This window comes from Puma concolor, chromosome A3 (genome assembly GCF_028749965.1).
Source record: "Puma concolor isolate L17-30 chromosome A3, mPumCon1.1.hap2, whole genome shotgun sequence".
Classification (NCBI taxonomy): domain Eukaryota; kingdom Metazoa; phylum Chordata; class Mammalia; order Carnivora; family Felidae; genus Puma; species Puma concolor.
The window spans coordinates 109,095,912-109,116,863 of NC_141669.1; the positions used below are offsets into that span (position 1 = coordinate 109,095,912).

The 20,952-nt window shown below is 37.7% G+C and overlaps 1 protein-coding gene across 1 annotated transcript in view; it reads right to left on the reverse strand.

Moving 5' to 3' along the window:
• Positions 1 to 1,134: 1,134 nt before the first annotated feature.
• Positions 1,135 to 20,952, reverse strand: part of CRLS1 (cardiolipin synthase 1) — a 25,652-nt gene continuing 5,834 nt past the window's right edge. The window contains exons 3-7 of the mRNA XM_025932271.2: positions 17,910 to 18,039; positions 7,686 to 7,771; positions 6,035 to 6,103; positions 4,182 to 4,273; positions 1,135 to 2,120 (exon numbers count right to left, since the gene is read on the reverse strand). Coding sequence (XP_025788056.1) covers positions 2,033 to 2,120; positions 4,182 to 4,273; positions 6,035 to 6,103; positions 7,686 to 7,771; positions 17,910 to 18,039 — 465 coding nt within the window. The 3' untranslated portion in view covers positions 1,135 to 2,032. The remainder of the gene's footprint in view (positions 2,121 to 4,181; positions 4,274 to 6,034; positions 6,104 to 7,685; positions 7,772 to 17,909; positions 18,040 to 20,952) is intronic.

Below are 20,952 nucleotides of genomic sequence, written 5' to 3' on the forward strand. Positions count from 1 at the left end.
GCAATCTTTTAAGGTAGCTACCAGCTCCTGATTGAAAAATTGGAAAGCAAAAGCCAAAAATGTGACTAGCATAGTCTTCAGACATGTAATAATCTCAATGCCTTTTTTAGTTCCTATCAGGATTGAATCCATTATGTGGAGGCACCAAAATGAGTATCATTACTAACTCTGTACGCATGAGTATACACTCTAATGTGTCTGATACAATTCCAGTGTTTTGTCAACTAGCAGAATTTACATTTTGTTACAGCTCAATATCCAAAACCCTGGAGAAACATGTACCATGTTTCTAACGGTTGAGGTGTACTAACCAGAGCCAGATTAAGACCTTCATACAAAAGAGACTATGGGCCCAACCCGTAAGTAGCTCCAAATAGCATCAACACTAAACCATAAAATAAACACAATGAAGTACAAAATTGTAATTTTTCCCACACTTTATCTCAAGTTATCCCATTTTAAAACGTTTGTGTGCTTGCACTTTGCTAGTGGCACGGCGTGTTCAACGTGCTCCTGGGTGGGGATTCCACCTCCAGCTTCACCACCTCCCAAGCTATGAGACTATACACAGGAGGTTCCAGAAGGAGAAAATGGCCAGCCACAGGCCATCCTTCTCTTCCTCACACCACCGCCCATCTGATTCAGTGACCGTGTCCCTGGATGCAGGCTTCAGTATACTTCAGGCCACGGGCAACTCAGCTGCTAGTCTGGAAACAAGGAAGCCAGGACTGAATGTGACTGAGGGACACACTGATCCAAGGATGCCAGCACCAAGACGCGTGAATTTTGCTTATAACTTTGCATCTTAATTTAACACAGCTCAACAAGCTGTGTTTGGATAATCTCACTGCACACTTCCATATTTCACTTGGGACAGGGGGCAGCAACAGGCCTCCACTGTTAAGAGGAAGAAACCAGCAACAGCCATGGTCTTCCTCCCCTCTCTCCCTGCATCTCCCACTCTTCCAAACATGATGGTGTAGCCAGAGTAAGGACGTGTAAGTCAGATGGTCCCCAAAAAGTTATTTTTACAATGACGGTGCGAGTGATATATCTGAATGGATTTTACGAATCAGAAAACTTAACACAAGAGCAAGGCTCACAGCATGTTATACAGACCACCACCACTGAAGGGACTTTTCCAGCTCTTTTATTCCTTTAACATCTTAACAAAAGATTCCCCAAAATTTAAAAAAACTTTTGAAAAATATACAGTTTCATATTATTTACATAACGTGGGTACAGGTTCCAGTAACATACAAACATTGCTATGTTAGAAACGGTGGAAGGCATGATGTAACTCACTGCCTCCTGGATGGTGCAGGCTAATGGACATGCTTTCATATTTCAACCACCTCTGTCACTTGTTATCCTGATACATAAACTATTAGGCACCTGAGAGGCTGGAAGACTACTGAACATGGACTTCAATACCTTCTATTTTGATCCTATAATTTTCAAAACTTACTGCATTTTAAGTCTCTTTACAAGTTTACTTCATCCATAACTAAGCTACCTTTATTGTCATTATCCTAAATGATCAAATATTAACCACGCGAACTATTAATGTATACACAGTTCTAAAAATCAAACATAAAACTGTGTAGCCAAGTTGTGTAGAATGGATACGTAAATCCAGGAAATTCCCTAGTGCTTTGTAAGCAATCTAAATTCTGTTAAACAGAAGTGGCAACTCTTCAGTTTCCATGCTCTGGACTATGTTTTTAAAAAATGTATTAAAAAGTGACTGACAATAATTGGAATAATTGGTACCTTATAAATTAATCAAGAAACCTAAGATAAAAAATTCTAAATTATAGTTTTATTTGTATTTAAAAATACATTGGAAATTCTGCATATGCCCATGATCAAGCTGATTTTCAATGCACATTACTTAAATTCTGACGACATGGTTTGTTCTGACAAGTCCTTTTTCAAGCTGAACACCCAAATATGGAAAGTCCTGTGGGTCTCCACCGGCCCTGCCACCAATGATGCATATTGCTTCCTTGCTAATGATGCTGGATGACTTTCATCTGCCCTTTATCACCTGAACAGTTTTTCGACCATAATGATAGTAACTGTAAGCGGATGCAGCTGTGGTGAATGCTGTAAAACACCTTTTATGGAAGAAAGAAAGAAAGTTTAATTGTCAAGTCTAAACAACAGTAACCATGAGAATCACAGAGAATACATTTAATAGTTCTTTAAAAAGCAAATGGGCTATGGGTGGAATTCTTTTAGCTACAACAATCTAATCTAAAGCTACTGCTTACAAGATTTCATTTGAACTAGTAATGTCGAACAGAGTTAATCTAGTTAATGAGCCTGAAAAGAAATAATACTAGCAACTGTCACTTTTACCCAGCCGTTACTCTAGCTGTCTTACGCTATAGTTTTATTTTCACAACCTTATCTTACAGAAGAGCAAACGGAGCGCCAGAGAACTTTGCTCAGGGCCACAGAACACTGTGGGAGCCTGGCATGGTTTTATCTCTAGAGCCCATGTGCTCTGTCCACTGCTTCATGCTTGCTTAGAATATTAGGCTTTTATTCCCTGCAGAATTCTTTTTTCTTTTAATGTTTATTTATTTATTTTGAGAGAGAGAGTGTGAGTGGGGGAGATCTCAGCAGAGAGAGGGAGAGAGAATCCCAAGCAGGCTCTGCTGACAGCATGGATGTGGGTCTCAAACCCATGAACTCTGTGTGAGATCATGATGTGAGATCATGATCTAAGTTGAAATTAAGAGTCGGACACTCAACCTACTACACCACCCAGGAGCCCCTTCCTGCAGAATTCTAGGGTCATTTTAAATAATTCCAGCTTTTTTTTTTAAACAATTTTTCCTTAAGTGAACAGCCAAATTAACCAGATTCTCTTTGAAGTTACTGAGTGATGCTCATGGCTTGCTGAGTGCTTATGTCCTAACGGGTGCACCTGTGCATGTCTGCTTCCAGTAGCCAAGAGCGAGATCACTGAGACTCTATTTTTGTTTCATCCCAAAGCTGTCTGTGCTAGCTTGGTAATCTAAATTCACACCTAACCAATGAAACATACATGTAAGAAGAGGTGCTATTTCTGAGAACTAAGCTGGATGCCTTGGAAACACTTTATAACAAAGTGAGTTGCTAAAAACTACTGTCAAAGGAGGCAATATGATTGTTGAAAGGTCAGAAAAAATGGTAAAAATCTAGAAAGTTTCTGTACTTAGACTGCTTTGTAAAAGTCTTAGGAAGCAGCACAGAGTCTGCTTGGGATTGTCTCTCTCTGCTCCTCCCCGACTCATGTGTGCTCTCTCCCTCTCTCAAAATAAATAAACTAAAAAAAAAAAAAAAAAAAAGTTCAAAGAAGCAGCAAGTAAAAATCAGGTTATATTAGGAATGTAGTTTATTCACAGAGGAAAACTCCCACAGATGGAACAATACTCAAAGAAAAGGCATTGGTCCTATATCAGAAGATGTAGGATGAATCAGAATAAATGTACACTTATATTTTAGAAAATAAAATGTTTAGCATGTGTATCATTTTTATGCTTCTTTAGCTTGCTCAGACTGCATCAGGAAAGGTTTTAAAGTGTACTACAATACAGTGCTTCAGTATCATCGTGGCACATCTGGACTCTGAACATTTGAATTTGACATATTTTCAAGGTGATACGTTAAGGCTCTAAGTAAGGACAATAAAATAAAAATCAAACTCCTTTCTCCAAGTTTCCCTCCCACTACGTCCCTATGCCACTAGGCTGGATGCACTTTCCCCTACCTGCTCTCCTACTCCTGACTCTGCTCAGGTCAGTCCTTCACCTCAATGGCCTACCCCCCACCCCACCCACGCCCGTCTGTCCCTGTATAAACCCACTAGACCTCTTGCTCAAATGCCACTTGCTCCCTGAAGCTTTCCCTCTTCTCCCTACCTGGAACCAAGTATCTTTACCTCCTCCAAAATCCCAATACTTACTTTATCTATACGTCCAACCCTTTTAACTTGCATGAAAACTGTAATTTCTACATCCCATGCTTGATAGCAAACTTAAGAATAGTATCAATTATACAATAAAATACCGCCCACAGCTTCACCCAGCTGGTGCTCAATAAACACAATAAGAACCGAGTAATTCTAAGACTACCATAATAAGCCAATTTGCTGACATTTGAAGACAGTAATTCTAAATTTAGCTTACCACAGTATCTGAAGATAAATGCTGTCAGCGTAATTGAAAACTGGAGCTGCCAAAGAAGCTGCCACCAAGATTAACTGGACTGCTGTGTTTACCTAAAAAAAAGGAGTCATAAATGAACAATGCCAACCAGATCCTGTTTCAAGCTCAAAAGACAAAGGCACAGCCCATCACGCTGTAACATGACATACCCTCAGCATGCTTGATGTTGTAATATCCTTGCCAAAGAAGCTGGCATGCATACAAAAGGGTGAACTTCACTAACCAGCTCTTCTGTCTGAACAGCTGCCCTTGACAGTGAGGATAGGGCATCTGTCAGAAAATACTACTACCCTGAATTTCCATGGCAATTCAATAATGTTGCAAAGTTTTTTGCCTTTTTCAGTTGTCTGTTAAAATAGCCCTGTGAATGTGGAAATAATAAAGCTACCTCTTCACAGAAAATGTAATGAGCTGAGTGACTAGCCTGCAGTCACGGCAGGTTACAGAACAAACCTAGAACCCAGATTCCCCAGCACTTCATTTGGTGCTCCTTCACTTGCCCAGACAACAAACCCTATGAGGTCAGAAAACTGAAATGCACCCATCTCCGTAAGAGAGGCCCTGGAAGAAATGAGTAGGTTTCCCTACATTACAAGACAGCAGGGAAGAGATAAGGAAGAAAACAGAACCAAAAATGCACTGGAGACTGCCTCCTCATCCTGAGAAGCATGCTGGGAAGTGTGTCAAGTATGAAGCACTAGGAAACATGCACAGAAGCATCTCTGTTCTAGAGTCCAATCTGCAACCAAAAGACAAGGACTCCACTTCATCTTAAAAAATAAATAGTGAGGGGAGCCTGGGTAAGCTTCCAACCTTGGCTCAAGTCATGATCTCACAGTTCATGAACTGGAGCCCTACACTGGGCGCTCTGCATCAGCGAGGAGACCGCTTCGGATCCTCTGTCTCCCTCTCCCTCTGTCCCTCCCATGCTCATGTGCACATGCTTTCTCTCCCTCTCTCTCTTGCTCTCTCAAAAATAAACATTAAAAAAATAAAAAAATAAATAATAAAATTGTCTGGAGAACTTCTTGCACCTCTTTAAGTCACTCTCTAAACAGTGCTACACTCAAACTGCTGTACTTAATACAAATATAAGTCATTTAAATCCAAAAACAAAAAACAAAAAAACCCCACACCATCAGTGTAGATAAAAGTCAACCCCAGGGAGTTTTAGGTATAAAAGTATTTAACCCCTCTGTCCCAAAGATGATCTGTGTCCCTAACCTAGGGACAAGGCAAAAGAATAAATTATCAAGGCTACTAGAAAAACAAACATGCCGTGAGAGGCATTAATAGTGCGCTCTCTGTATGCAAAGATTGGCACAGTTGCTGTCCTAAAAAGGGCTCAGGAAAAACAGATGGACAACTTAAGAGGAGCAGTGGTTTATCAGTACTGAAAACTTGTTCCTATCTTTTTCATGGAATAATCAATCTTGAAAATGAAGGGCCCAATTTTATGGTGTTTCCACCACAGAAAGGTGGGTAATGAAACCAGAAAGGAACCTCCATTATATTTTTGTATCTCAATCAAGCTGTGATTACATTTCCACCTCCTCCACCTTCCCTAAACGGTGGCCCTAATACCTCATTCAGAAACTTAGATGCTCAGACCACCAATAGAAAATACAACGCATATACTAAAGACCCAAAAAGCTAGAAAGAAAAAAAGAACTGGGTTAATGACCCCACTCTCTATCCCGTGCAGTCAGGGCGTTTAAATTTGTCTCACTGTCAGCTGCTCCAGACTGAGGTTTACACTCATTTTAATAACCATTCACAGGGGAGTCACTTAAAAGGACATGTGTATCTCTTACCTTGCTGATGAAAGTTGGTTTTAACCTAGCAGTGGCATAGCAAGGATTGAAATACTTAGAAAGTGTTCGCTGGCAGAGGACAAAAAGATAAAGTTTATTTAATTTATCATTCAAGTTTAAAACATTTTGGTATCATATGTAGGTAACAGTTACTGAGTATTTACCACATGCCTGGTTCTATGTTAGGCAAGCCTTTTATCTGCATCTTCTTTTATTACCCTAAATGAGCAGTGTCTATATTCCTTTTAAGTCATACACAGGTTACTGAAAACAGATGTTTTTTTAATTTATAGATTACTCAATCCCTATACAACTCTAACATAGTACCTATCATAAAGTCTACTTGACTACATCCTTTTCTACATAAACTCAATAAATCTCCCTTATGGTATTTTCTCTCATAGACTAAAAAATAAAATTAATAAAATACTGCTATTTTCACTGCACTGAGAATCAAAAGATGAGGTTATTATGCAATCCCTACGTGCTTAAACATCGTAGAACAATGAATATGCAAACAAACCATTACACTGTGATTTTAAAAACCAGATCTAGACAATCCATAGTAGAGGCTAAATCAGACAGCAAAAGGGGCTTGGTTATACAAAAACTCCTAACAGTTTGCTGCTAGGGACAGGGCTAGCTGGTCTGGGTTTTATGTGCTATCAACTAAAAACGTTTTGACTTATAAACTTATAACTTTAAATCCAAGACAGTTAACATATAGTGCAGTACTGGTTTCCGTATAGTAGTAGAATTTAGTGATTCATCACTTACATATAACACCAAGTGCCCATCCAAACAAGTGCCCTCCTTAATGCCCATCACCCATTTAGCCCATCCCCCTACCCATCACCCCTCCAGCAACCCTCAGTTTGTTCTCTGTATTTAAGAGTCTCTTATGGTTTGCCTCCCTGTTTTTATTTTTTCTTTCCTTCCCCTATGTTCATTTGTTTCTTAAATCCCACATGAGTGAAATAATATATTTGTCTTTCTCTGACTTATTTTGCTTAGCATAATACACTCTAGTTCCATCCACATTGTCTCAAACAGCAAGATTTCATTCTTTTTGATTAGCAAGTAATATTCCATTGTATATATATACACCACATTTTTATCCATTCATCAGTCGATGAACATTTGGGCTCTTTCCATAATTTGGTTATGAAACATGCACTTTTAAAATTGGTCATTCACGTGTTCACTGAACAACTACCATAGCAGGTGATTCAAACAGCAAGATAACAGTTGTGTGTGTTTTTAAAATATTCTTGGGGCGCCTGGGTGGCGCAGTCGGTTAAGCGTCCGACTTCAACCAGGTCACGATCTCACGGTCCGTGAGTTCGAGCCCCGCGTCGGGCTCTGGGCTGATGGCTCAGAGCCTGGAGCCTGTTTCCGATTCTGTGTCTCCCTCTCTCTCTGCCCCTCGCCCGTTCATGCTCTGTCTCTCTCTGTCCCAAAAATAAATAAACGTTGAAAAAAAAAAATTTATAAAATATTCTTGGTAAATGGATCAAAACCTAATGGCCATAAATTACTCCCATAAAGTGAAACTCTGGATTCAATATAGTGGGGTTTTTTTCTTTTCTTTTCTTTTTTTTGCCTTAAGTTATAAGTAATAGTAAAAGAATTTTTTTTTAAACAAACTCACCGGTGTTGGAAGAGTTCGATATCTGACATAAAAAACAGCAGCAATCAACATTACATCTCTTGAAATTATCATATAAGTAAGTGGAACTGAAAATGAAGTATAAAAAATAATTCTGATTGGGATTTTGGAAATTACTGATATTACACTTACTCTAAAGCCTCATTCAACCTTAATATAAACTGGTGTTTCACATACATAAAAATGTTATAATAAATACTTATTGATGGTTTAGGGACCTTGTAGTGAACCAGTAATTTTTATGTTCTTCTTTAACCTATCTCAAGCCAAGTGAAGAACAGACTATGGCTTTTAAAAGTCTACGTCTGCTTTTCAGAATGTTGATCCTCTTGCCTCTTTTCCTTCTTGCATATGTTTTTAAGCTGTAGCTATTAAGTGTCAGCTCTACTCAGTCCCCACAATCTCCTTTGTTACTTCTCAGCTTTGTGAATTTGGAAAAATGATCACCATGATCACTATACTTACATGGAACGAATAGGACGGTGAAGACTGGAAAGGTTACTGGAAGACTTTATTATGGTGACTCAGATGCTCTGATGGCTTCTGCATTCTGTACTATTTTATAAGCAGTAAAATTTGCTATATGTACCACTTATGGAGAAGCCAAATATTTTAATTCGTGTCTGGCCAGTTCCTACCCCTGCAATTGCTATTTTTTTCTCCTGCCCATTCATTCAATAAATTCTTATTTAACCTGTTAATAGTTTTCTCATTATTCTTAAGGTTCTATAGCATGGCCCCAGAGCAAGAGCCAGCAAAATATTTTAGACTGATACCCAAAGAACTCTCTTGCTGAATAACAATGGGAGGGCGGAGGTCTTATTTCACTTCACATCCTCTGTGCTGCAGGAAGTCTTAGCCAAGAACATATACTGCTTTTATTAGAAAAAAAAATTTTTTTTAAGAGAAAAGGGGCAGGGCACCTGGGTGTCTCAGTCAGTTCAGGCTCAGGTCATGATCTCATGTTCAAGCCCCGCATCAGATTCAGTGCTGACAGTTGGGAGCCTGCTTGGGATCTTTTCTTTTCTTTTCTTTTCTTTCTCTCTCTCTCTCTCTCTCTCTCTCTCTCTCTCTCTTTCTCTCTCCACCCCTCCCCCAAGCACACTCTCTCTCAATATAAATAAACTTTATTTAAAAAACGATAAAAAAAAAAAGAGAGAGAGAAAAGTGGTGCCTGGGTAGCTCAGATGGTTAAGCCTTAAACTCTTGATTTTGGCTCAGGTCATGATCTCACAGTCCTGAGATGGAGCCCTGCATCGGGCTCTACACTGGGTGTGGAGCCTGCTGGAGATTCTCTCTCCCTCGCCCTCTGTCCCTGCCCTGCTTGCACACATGTATACATGCAAGCACTCTCACTCTAAAAATAAATAAATAAAATTGTTTTAAGAAGAGAAAAAAATCCTGACACTCAGTTAAATTGTTTCAAACTAAAATAACAGGGTCACGAATATCCCTTCCATTATACTTTCAAACAGTTTTTCTACGAATTACTTTTGAGATCATGTTTATTTATGGTCCTCTCCAGTTCTGCCATTCTATTGGTTTTGCAACTTGAACAAAATCTAACTACAGATTTAACATTTAAATCTCTGTTGGTTATAGTTATGATGTATGGGTAGATCCTTGGCCTAGTCCTTGATGACAAGACTATTTCAAAGAAAAAATGCTCATGGTACTTGGAGCACACAGAAGACACAGCTGTAGGAGTCAAATAACAGAAGAAGCCAGTCACGATTTTAGGAGAATTTTCGTGTTTGTAAAACAAACTTTTCAACAGCAGTCATTAGCTGACAGAACCCATCAGATTTTAAGATGCAACAAGCTCATGCAAATTACATATAGTAAACGTCCTAAACACAACTTTAGAAGAGAGTAAACACCTGTTACTGTGTCATCATAGAGGAAAAAGGAATATTATCAATCCTAAATAAGAAGCTTCTACAAAAAAGATGAGACAATTTAATATACTGCAAAGACACGCATTCTTGTTCTAACTATTAACCACCAAAACTACCATTTATTGAGCATCTGGCACTGTTTGAAGCATTTCATACATATTGTCATCTAATCTACCTATCAACTCCACAAAATAGGGACCATCATTGTCCCCTTTTTACCAATAAGGAAAACAAGCCTCAGGCAGATTATATAATCTGGCCAAGGTCACCAGTTAGTAAGTAGTACAGTCAGGAACGGAACCTAGGTCTACAGGATTCACAGCCTATGCTGAGGTCAGTGTATTCAGCTCCAACCCAGCAGTGTGAGTTGCAGTTAGCATCTCTGGTCTCAGCTTACCATCTGTAACAGCCTGGAGGAAAGGACTGTTAACAAAAATCAAGTGCTCTCTAAACTGACTGCCCACCACAGTATCACCCTGGGAGGGTTTCATAAAAGCGCAGATGAAAGCTCCCTGGGGGATTTTCACGTATGGCCAGGCTGGAACCCTACCGCAGCACCGGCTGATCTCTAAGGCCTCTTATACACTGACAGCATATATACAGGGTCTTACTTTGGTTCTTTGGGCAATTCTATCCAGGTCCCTGGCTTTTGTATCTTCTCACTGCTCCTCTTTTCTCTCCAGCCTTCCCTTCCCTCTTATTCCAAGGCTAGAGCAGCTTCCACTTTGCCTATCAGAGTATGATAGTGTGTTAGTGGGGGTAGAAATGTGTAAAAATGTGTCAGGTATTGTTCCAAGGTTTCCTCCTTACTTGCTAACCCTGTCTGAAACAGAGGTGAATGTCTGCAACAAAGACGTACATCATTGACAAGTTTTATTAGCATTCAAGGGAAATTAATAAAACAAAGTCACTTTTACATATTACAAGTGGTACTATCAATATCATAGGTTACTGCATTGAAAACAATAAAATTTAATTTAGCAGAATAATTATTCCAGAAATGGACTTAAACCAGCAATAACAATTTGCTATACAGTAAACCAGTAATAATATAATGAAAAGAATGAAAATCACTATTTAGTAAATGTGGCAGAATACATACACAGTAGAAATTAACTTAGACTCACATCCCAGACTGTTATAAATGTAATAAATCAAGTAAGTTTTTTTCATCCTTATCTCCCCTCCCATAGAAAGAGCAAGAAAAGTGGAATTACCCTAGCTGAGAAAGGAAGCACATTTTTTACTCTCGGCAAAACAAAGCTATTCAAACCAAGGTGGATGGAACTTTTACAAAAATGCAGGCAGTATAAAAATAACAAAATGCTAAGACAACATATATACATTTCTCCCCCTAAAACCCTTCTAAGATGACAGTGAGGGAATGAAAAGACATAAAGTCACAAAGAGAATGGGAAGAGGAAACAAATTTCCCCATTCCGTTTGTTAGTAAGAACTACTTTAATTCCAACTGATTAAGGACATCATAAAAAGCCCAACAAATCCCAAGCAAGATAAATAAAAAAGACACTCATAACCAGATATATTACTGTGGAAAACCCCAAAGGCAAAGAGAAAATCTTAAAAACAGCCAGAGTAAAAAAGTTAACTTCAAAAAAGAAATGGATTAGCAGTTGATTTCTTATATACCAATAATGGAAATGAAAAGATAACTGAACAATATGTTAAATACGATGAAATGGCTACCAACCTAGACTTCTATACTCAATAAAAATATCCTTCAAGAACAAAGGCAAAATCGGAGAAAGACAAACACTGCCCAGTATCACTTATATGTGGAATCTAAAAAAATGAAATAAAATAAAAGTTGAACTCCTAGGAATAGCAAGTAAAAAAGTAGTTGCCAGAGGCTGGAGGATGGAAGAGAAATAGGAAGAAACTGATAAAAGGCTGCAAACTTCCAGTTTTAAGATGAATACGGTCCAGGGATCTGATGTAGAATATGGTAACTAGAGTTGATTACACTGTATTAGTATTGTATTAACTGAAATCTGCCAGGCGAGTAGAACTTAAATGTTCTTATACATACAAAAGAATAAAGGCAAAATAAAAATATTTTCAAAGAAACTAAAGACAAGAATGTACCACCAGTTGAGTTGTATTAAAAGAATTTCCAAAGATATACTTTAGACAAAAGGAAAATGATCCCAGATGGAAGGTGTGACATACACCAAAAATATAAGCCAGAAAAAAGTAAATATGAAGATACATCTAAATGAATACTGTATAAACAATATCATGTGGGTTTAAGAAGTATATAAAATCAAAGTATGGCAACAATAATCTAAGTTGAAAAAGGAATAAATGGAGGTAAAGCATTCTCAAGCCCTGCCAGTGCCCAGAGTGCATATTTGTTAACACTGAACTTTGATAAGGATGAATAATATAATTTTGAGAATAACTCAATGAAAACAGAGTGTAACACTTCCAAACTGGCACACAGGGAAAACAAGTATAATGTAAAAGATATATACAAATATAGAAAAGCACATATGAGCCAAATAGAACACATAAAGACTGCTACACAAATATTAGTAATCACAATAAATGTTAATGGATTAAATGTTCCAGTTGAAACACAAAATAGTGTTAGACTGGCTAAAATAGAGAAAACCCATCTATCTATATGCTATTTATAAGAAGTATCTAAAATATAAAGATATGGAGAAGTTGAAAGTGAAAGATTTATCTATCAGGCAAACACTGACCAAAAGTAAGCTAGTGGAGGTATAATATTCAACAAAACACACTTTAAGGCAATAATCATTAGTGAAGATATGGAGGGTCACTTCATAATAAAACATTCAATTTACCAAGAAGACACAAAAATCTAATTCACATACACTTAACAGGACTTCAAAAGGCACAAAGCAAAAATAGGAACTACAAAGAAAAATCATGGAAAACTTGACACAAAGTAGAAAAACTAACCTACTCTCTCAGTAACTGAGAAACAAGCAGATCAAACAGAAAAAAAGAAGTCAGTAAAGATTTAAACATCAGGATTTAAAATCTGACCAACTGGATGTATATAGAACATCACTACAGAACATCACCAACTAACTACAGAATACCCATTCGTTTGTTTTTGTTTGTTTTTAAATGTTTATTCATTTTGAGAGAGAGGGAAAGAGGCAGGGAGGGAGGGAGGGAGAGAGGGAGGGAGGAGAGAGAGAGAGAGAGAGAGAGAGAGAGAGAGAGAGAGAGAGAGAGAGAGAATCCCAAGCAGGCTCTGCACCATCAGCACAGAGCCTGACATGGGGCTAGATCTCAGAAAGCGAGAGATCATGACCCAAGCTGAAATCGAGAGTCAGATGCTTAACCAGCTGAGGCACCTGGGTGCCCCAGAATACACATTCATTTGAAGCACACATAAAATTTTTATAAAATTTGAATACTGGGCTAAAGCACTGCTAAAATCCGAGCATGTTCTCTGGATACAAGGTAATTATGCTTGAAATTAATAATAAAAAGATACCTAGAAAACCCCACAAATTATGAAATACATTTCTAATAGCCCTATAAGCCAAAGAAAAAAATTAAAATGGAAATAGATTTTGAACTCAATAATGGCAAAAATACTCATATCAACAGATGCAATGCAGTGAAAGTGATACTTAAGACAAAATGTATAGCCCGCCCTAAATGTGAACTTTAGAAAAGCTAAAAAGCAATGAGTTAAATATTCATTCACAGCTGTGCTGTTCAATACAATAGCCACAAGCACCTGAAATGTGGCCAGTCTGAATGAGAGGTGCTATAAATGAAAACTACATGCTGGCTTTTAAGAGCATAATATGAAAAAACACTCACTAATTTTTTACTGATTACACATTGAAATGACAATATTTTTCATCTAGTAGGTTAAACATTATTAAAATTATTTTCACTTATTCCCTTTTGCTTTTAATATAGTTACTAGAAAGTTTTAAATTTCATATATGGCTCCCATTATACTTCTACTAAACAGAACTGATCTAAAGAATTTAGAGAAAGAACAGCAAAGGAAACCTGGAGAAATAAATGAAAGAGCAAGATTTAGGGGTGTATGAGTGGCTCAGTCAATTAAGTGACCAACCCTTGATTTCAGCTCAGGTCATGAGTTCACATTTCGTGGGATCAAGCCCTATGCTGGGCTCTGCACTGACAGCGCAGAGTCTGCTTGGGATTCTCTCTCTCCCTCTCCCTCTGCCCCTCTCTCACTTGTGCTCTCTCTCTCAAAATAAATAAATGTTTTTTAAAAAGCAAGATTTAATGGAGTAAGCCTATCAGACAAAACCCGTAATTGGTTCTTCGAAAAGATTCATAAAACTGACACACCTCTGTTAAGACGATTCAAGGGAAAAAAGAAGAGACAAAGAACTAATAATCAGAATGAAAAGGGGGGCATCACTACATACTCTACAGACATCAAAGTTAATGTGGATACTAAATAGGTAATGGTAAATCTTTATAAATGGAGCTGTAATGGACAAGTTCTTAGAAAAACACCATAACTTACCAAACAGACAAAAGATGAACCAGAAAATCTGAATCATCCTATAACAAAAAAAAATGAATCACCTATTTGAAAACTCTTTCCTAAAGAAAACTCCAGTCCTCAATTCAATAAGTTCTAGCAAACATTTAAAGAGGGAATGTTGCAAACTCACACAAACATCTCCCAAGATGGGGAAAAAAAGTAGACTTCCTAACTCTTATTATGAGATTAACATAAATTTGATACTAAAACCTAACAAGGATATTCAGAGAAAAAAATTCCAAGTCAACTTTGTGAGCATGGATATGAAATCCTCAACAAAATATTAGAAACCAAATTTAGCAATATTTTCATAATATATCATGACCGTGTTAGATGTATAGCTGGAATTTCAGGTTGGTTTGACATTAGAAAATCAAAAATATAATTCATCACATATTAACAGCTTAAAAGGAAAATAAACACAAGTCTCATAATACATGAAGAAAAAGAATTTTATAAAATTCAAAACCCAATTGTAATAAAAACTATCAGCAAACTCCCAAGAGAAGTGAACTTCCATAACCTGAAAAAAGGAGATCTATCTACATAACCCTATAGGAAATATCTTATTTAATAGCAAAATGTTGAGGAGCGCCTGGGTGGCTCAGTAGGTTGAGCGTCAGACTCCGGCTCACGTCATGATCTCACATTTTGTGGGTTCAAGCCCCACATCAGGCTCTGTGCTGACAGCTCAGAACCTGGAGCCTACTTCGGATTCTGTGTCTTCCTCTCTTTCTATCCCTCCTCCACTCACTCTCTCTCTCAAAAATAACAATTAAAAAAAAAGAGAAAATGAAATAGTAAAAGCTACCATTTAGAAAACATCAAAATTACCCAGCAACTTGGAATAAATTTAATAAAAAATTGTTTATTACCTCTCTGAAGAAAACTAACATACTGACATTATAAAAAGACCTAAGTAGAGCAGATATATCATGCTTGTGAACTGGAAGATCAATATTGTAAAGATATCAATTCTTTCAAATAGATCTAGAAACTCAATGAAATCCCAATTAAAATTCCAACAGGTTTTTCTTGGGAGCTGGAAAAGCTGATTCTAAAATTTACACATGAGGAACACCAGGCTGGCTCAGTTGGTGGAGCATCAGGCTGTTATCTCAGGGTCATGAGTTCAAGCCCCATGTTGGGTTTAGAGATTGCTTAAATAAATTAACTTTAAAAACATATATTTAGGGGCGCTTGGGTGGCTCAGTTGGTTAATCGACTTCAGCTCAGGTCATGATCTCACAGTTTGTGAGTTCAAGCCCTGCCTGCATTAGGCTCTGTGCTCACAGCTTAGAGCCTGGAGCCTGCTGCAGATTCTTTATCTTCCTTTCTCTCTCTCCCTCCCCTGCTCACGCTCTCTCTCTCTCTCTCTCAAAAATAAACAAACATTGGGGAGCCTGGGTGGCTCAGTCCATTAAACGTCCAACTTCAGCTCAGGTCATGATCTCACTGCTAGTGAGTTCAAGCCCCGCATCGGGCTCTGAGCTGACAGCTCAGAGCTGGAGGTTGCTTCGCATTCTGTGACTCCCTCTCTCTCTCTGCCCCTCCCCTGCTCATGCTCTGTCTCTCTCAAGAAATGAATAAACATAAAAAAAATTATAAAAAAAATAAACATAAAAACAAATTAAAAAATAAAAATATTAAAAAAATAAAATTTACACACAAAATGGAAAGGGGTTAAGAATATCAAAGGTGGGGGCGCCTGGGTGGTGCAGTCGGTTAAGCGTCCGACTTCAGCCAGGTCACGATCTCGTGGTCCGTGAGTTCGAGCCCCGCGTCAGGCTCTGGGCTGATGGCTCAGAGCCTGGAGCCTGTTTCTGATTCTGTGTCTCCCTCTCTCTCTGCCCCTCCCCCGTTCATGCTCTGTCTCTCTCTGTCCCAAAAAAATAAATAAATGTTAAAAAAAAAAAAAAAAAAAAAAGAATATCAAAGGTGGAAGGACTTGCTCTATTATTTAGTAAAGCAATAATAATTAAGAATGGTACTGGTGCAAAAATAGACAAATGAGTGGGGAATAACCAGACAACCCAGAAATGGACCCATGTATATATGACAGTATGATGAGTCTGGAAAGTAGACTTTTCAATAAAGTGCTGGGATAATTGGGTAACCACAGAAATAGCTAGAAAATTAATTTTTAGGAGAGAATTTTTTTCTAAAACATCAACTAGAAAAAATGTGAATAAAAAAAAATTCCTAAAAACTTTCCAGTACAAAACATAATCACATATCAAGAAAAAGGTACCAGAATGGCATGAGATATCTCAATAGCATGATGGAATTTGGAAATCCACAGAACAGGATTCTTCAAAATTGAGTGAAAATAATCTGCAATTGAAAATTATGCTCAATTCAAATCTCAATCAAGCATGGAGGGCAGAATAAAGGTATCTTAGAAATCTGTATAATAAAGACACTGTGAACCTCTAAAATGCTGGCTGCCACACTGCATCCTTGCACAAGAAACAACTAGAGGCTGCACTCCATCCAAAGGAAGATCTCAACAAGGAAGCCATAGGAGCTTGGAAAAACAGACCCACACAGAAGAGAGACAACAGAAATTCCCAGAATGATAGAAGAGAAGTCTCGGCTTGCAAAGCAACCTACACCAATTATTTAGGTAAAGGTCACAGCAACATTATCTATAATTACTAAAACCTGGATACAAATTCTATGTTCAAAAGTGAAATATCTGGTCAACCTCCATAAAATAATACAACAAAATACAAAATAACTCTAAAAAATCAGAGTCATGAAAGTATGCACACACATGCACACATGCACACACAAGATCATTTGGATTTTAAACAGTGTCAACAGAATGCTCCTTAGGTTCCTTTCCTCCCCCCATACTGTATTAGAATGAGAGTACCCCTACCCCTTCAACACCCCCCAACCATATGCATACCAAAAATCTGACTTTCAAAGAAACACATAAATATAAACATTAATCTGATTTATTTTTAATTTGGTATGGGAATTTAAAAGCCTAAAAGTAAAAGCCTCTATATTGAGGAAACTATACTAGACTGAAACACCATTACACTTCTTCCTATCAAATGTCAATAACATGCTATTTATTGAAGGACCATGTGGCAGCACTTTCTTTATTCTCAGATTCTATTTCTAACACTTGGAAATTAACAGTTTCATCTGACCCAAGGGAGAAAAACTAAGAAATAATAGCTTAAGTAGAAAATGAACAACAGAAAAGCGCATGCAAAATACAAAGCAAAAGATTATACAATTCTGTTAGAAAGAGTATTTAGATATGAACAAACTATATATGATTTGAAACTCCCTAACAGTGTCTAAGTAATACTAATGTGAAGTTTTATAGATGTCCTCAGGATTTCAAAGCTCTCGTTTTTTATGATCAAATTGCACTTAATATATAATAGACTTCTGAAAACTTTAAATTGCTTTCAAAAAACTAGGCAATAAGGGTATAAAATATTATTTCAAAAAATTCTAGACTGATATGAATTGGCACTGTGAAATAATATTTGCTTAAATTTAACTTTCAACAATCTAAGAAAACAACAGATTCTACTAATATAACGAGGACATAAATTCTAAAGTAAAGTAACAGCCTGACAAGCAAAGCAATTCAATAATTTAAAATTAGGGAAATAGTTTAAAGTTGAAAAATATACTTTTGGAACAAAAATTATCTCTCTCTCAATCAAGAGAAATCCTAAACTGACTAATGTCAATCTTCCCTATGCTATTTAAAAGTACTCATGATGGCGTTCTTACCTGGAATAAGATCTGCATAGGTCAAGCTAACATATAAGATACTGATAAGTATTTTATCAGCAAGTGGATCAAGAGCACTTCCCAAAGCTGATTTTTGATTGGCCCAGTTTCGAGCAATAAATCCATCCAACTGAAAATAGAAGTTTTTTTTAATAAATGTCAGGATCCGTACAGAGCAGATACCTTGAAAGTTAATAGATACCAGAAAACAACTGTATTTTCATAAAAAGTTAATAAAACCTCTTCTGTTTCTTACCCCCAAACCTTCTCATTCTTTCACTAGTATATATTCAGCTTCCAAATTACCAACTGGTCTGAAAATAACTTCACTTTTCTACAGTACTTTTCTTTCTCAAGGCCTTCAGGTATTTCTTATATTTTCATAAGGCCCTTTTGCGGATTGAACTCAGACGCAAATTTAAAGATGTAAAGAACCCAAATAAAACTCACAGAAAGCATGGCTGACAGAACAAGGACTAGGAGCCCCTCCCCTTTGAAAGCCTTGGGCTATTTCACTACAGCCAAAATAGCTGCTTTTGCTTGCAAGGCCAGACTTGTGACTCTCACTCCTACCTACTTTTCTATGATATGATCCAACACTCTTAAGTTTTCACTGTTATCATTTTTCTTTTTTTATTGTTTCGTGCAACTGTTAGTTCCAGGTCTGACTGTATGTGAATAAAAAACTCAATCCTCTGTACCTGGCCTACGTAAAAATTTTGACATGCAAATTACTTATTAACTATTCCTGAAGGCAAATTGCATTTTAAAGCAGAGGGTGTACATGGTTATCAATGGGCCAAATCGGGCCTGGGAGGACTTTTGTTCAACCTGCCCAGCACTTTTAAAAATGTAAATTCGGGGCGCCTGGGTGGCACAGTCGGTTAGGCGTCCGACTTCAACCAGGTCACAATCTCACGGTCCGTGAGTTCGAGCCCCGCGTCGGGCTCTGGGCTGATGGCTCAGAGCCTGGAGCCTGTTTCCGATTCTGTGTCTCCCTCTCTCTCTGCCCCTCGCCCGTTCATGCTCTGTCTCTCTCTGTCCCAAAAATAAATAAACGTTGAAAAAAAAAAAAAAAAAAAAATTAAAAAAAAAAAAAAAATGTAAATTCGTTGCCAACATTTAAATATTCAAAAATTAACCACAAAAATCCAGACCTCAAGTTTCACTTGACAAATGGGAAGATCTCATCACCCTGGGGTCACAATATGAATCGAAACCAAGTATCTATCATCTATTCCCATTAAGTAAGGGAGGTTATTTTCTGGCTTTCCAAGTCCCTACTTGGCTTTCACTCATTTAACTTCAAGCTTCAACAAATGTTTGGATTTTCTAGTCCTATTTCCAAGGAAAAAGATCAAATTAACTTAGACATAATTTAACATGGTACATTTTAAAGGATAAATAAGTTCTGTATATCTCAAGTATTCCAGTGAGTTAGAGACAGAAGTACAGGACAATGGTTAAGAACTTGCTCTGTGGCAGAACATAACTGGTTCAAGTCCTGGTTCAGCCATTTATTACCTATGTGACCTTGGGGAAGTTATTTGGCATAAGTTTCCCCTTCCTTATCTGCAAAACCTACCTCAAAGGGTTGATGGTCTTCAGCACATAACGGGGATTAATACTTGTTTAGTACTTGGCAAATCCTCAAAAAAAGCAGTTACTAGCTATTACTACACTAACCAAAATAACCTATTTTTTTTTTCTTAAGTATACTACAAGTAACAATGTCTAACAGAAAGTACCTAGAACTGGGTACTGGGGCCTGGGAAGATTCAGGTTTCAGTTCAGTTTCTGATCTGGAGGAACTTAATCTCCCACTTTTCCACCACCATTCCATCTGGTCCTCCCTGTTCCTCCACCCACATTAGATTCCAAGGTCATCAACATCACCACTCCTTTGCAAACATCTGTTAACTCCCTTACTTCACTCTTCACCCTGCTTACACACAACTATCCATTTACTCCAGGCCTGCACCTAAGCAGCTGACCATTGCTCAAGAATACATAAATGGGCTAACTGGTCTCACTTCAAATTCAGGACCACAAATCTCCCATGGGCATGCAGTACTGCCTGGCAATCCCATACCTGCCTGTGTTTACCTTCTCTTTTCATACTGTTGTTCTCACCTGAAGCCTAGTCTTCCTTCACTCCAACTCATGTTCTTATCTATACTTTCCTTGAAAAATAGAAACAGGTTGTTAACACTCCCTTATATTCCCACCTGCAAATCCACCACTTACCTGCATCCATTCACATTCTCTCTGCCTTCCCTGATTCCTGATCCTAGGCCCTCTCCCCTTCTGTGATTTGCCTTTCTTCTCCTCCATCTCTCCTGCATCATCAATCTCCTTTTTACCTGGTCATTTAATTAACCAGTTAATTAACAACAAAAATTTCCCCAGTATATATAGCTTTAAAAACTACCTTCCCTTGACCCTACACTTCCCGATACCCGTTCAAAGCAAAACTTCCTCAAAGCAAGGTCTCTGTCATTACACCTCACATGTGTTGCCAACCCATTCAGTCCCCATTCCTTTAGAGATGGTGGTCAGAAAGGTCACCAACGTATTCTACATTTTTAGCGTACTTGACCTCAACGCAATTGAAGTACTTTCTTCACTTAACTTCTGGGACATCTGAAGGCCTAATTTTCTTCCTTGCTCACCAGCTGTTCTTTCTCAGTGTCCTTTCCTGGCTCCTTTTTTATTACTCTACTCACTGCTCATTTCTCTGATCCTATCTCTTCTTTAACCCAGTCATTTAATTTCACCCAGACTTGATCATCCATATGCTGACAACTCTCAAATTTACCTCCAACCATGACTTCTTCCAACTCCAAACTACTATATTCAACTACCCAATTGATACCTCTATGTCAACAAGCATAGATATTCAACAGACATTCTTGGTATTTTTCTACCCTGTCCTACCCTGAGTGCTTCCCATCACAAAAATTATTACCTTCATGCATCAGTTGTTGAAAAGAAAACAAAACAAAAAAGTAACAGCCTATCACACATATTTCTCACTGCACAT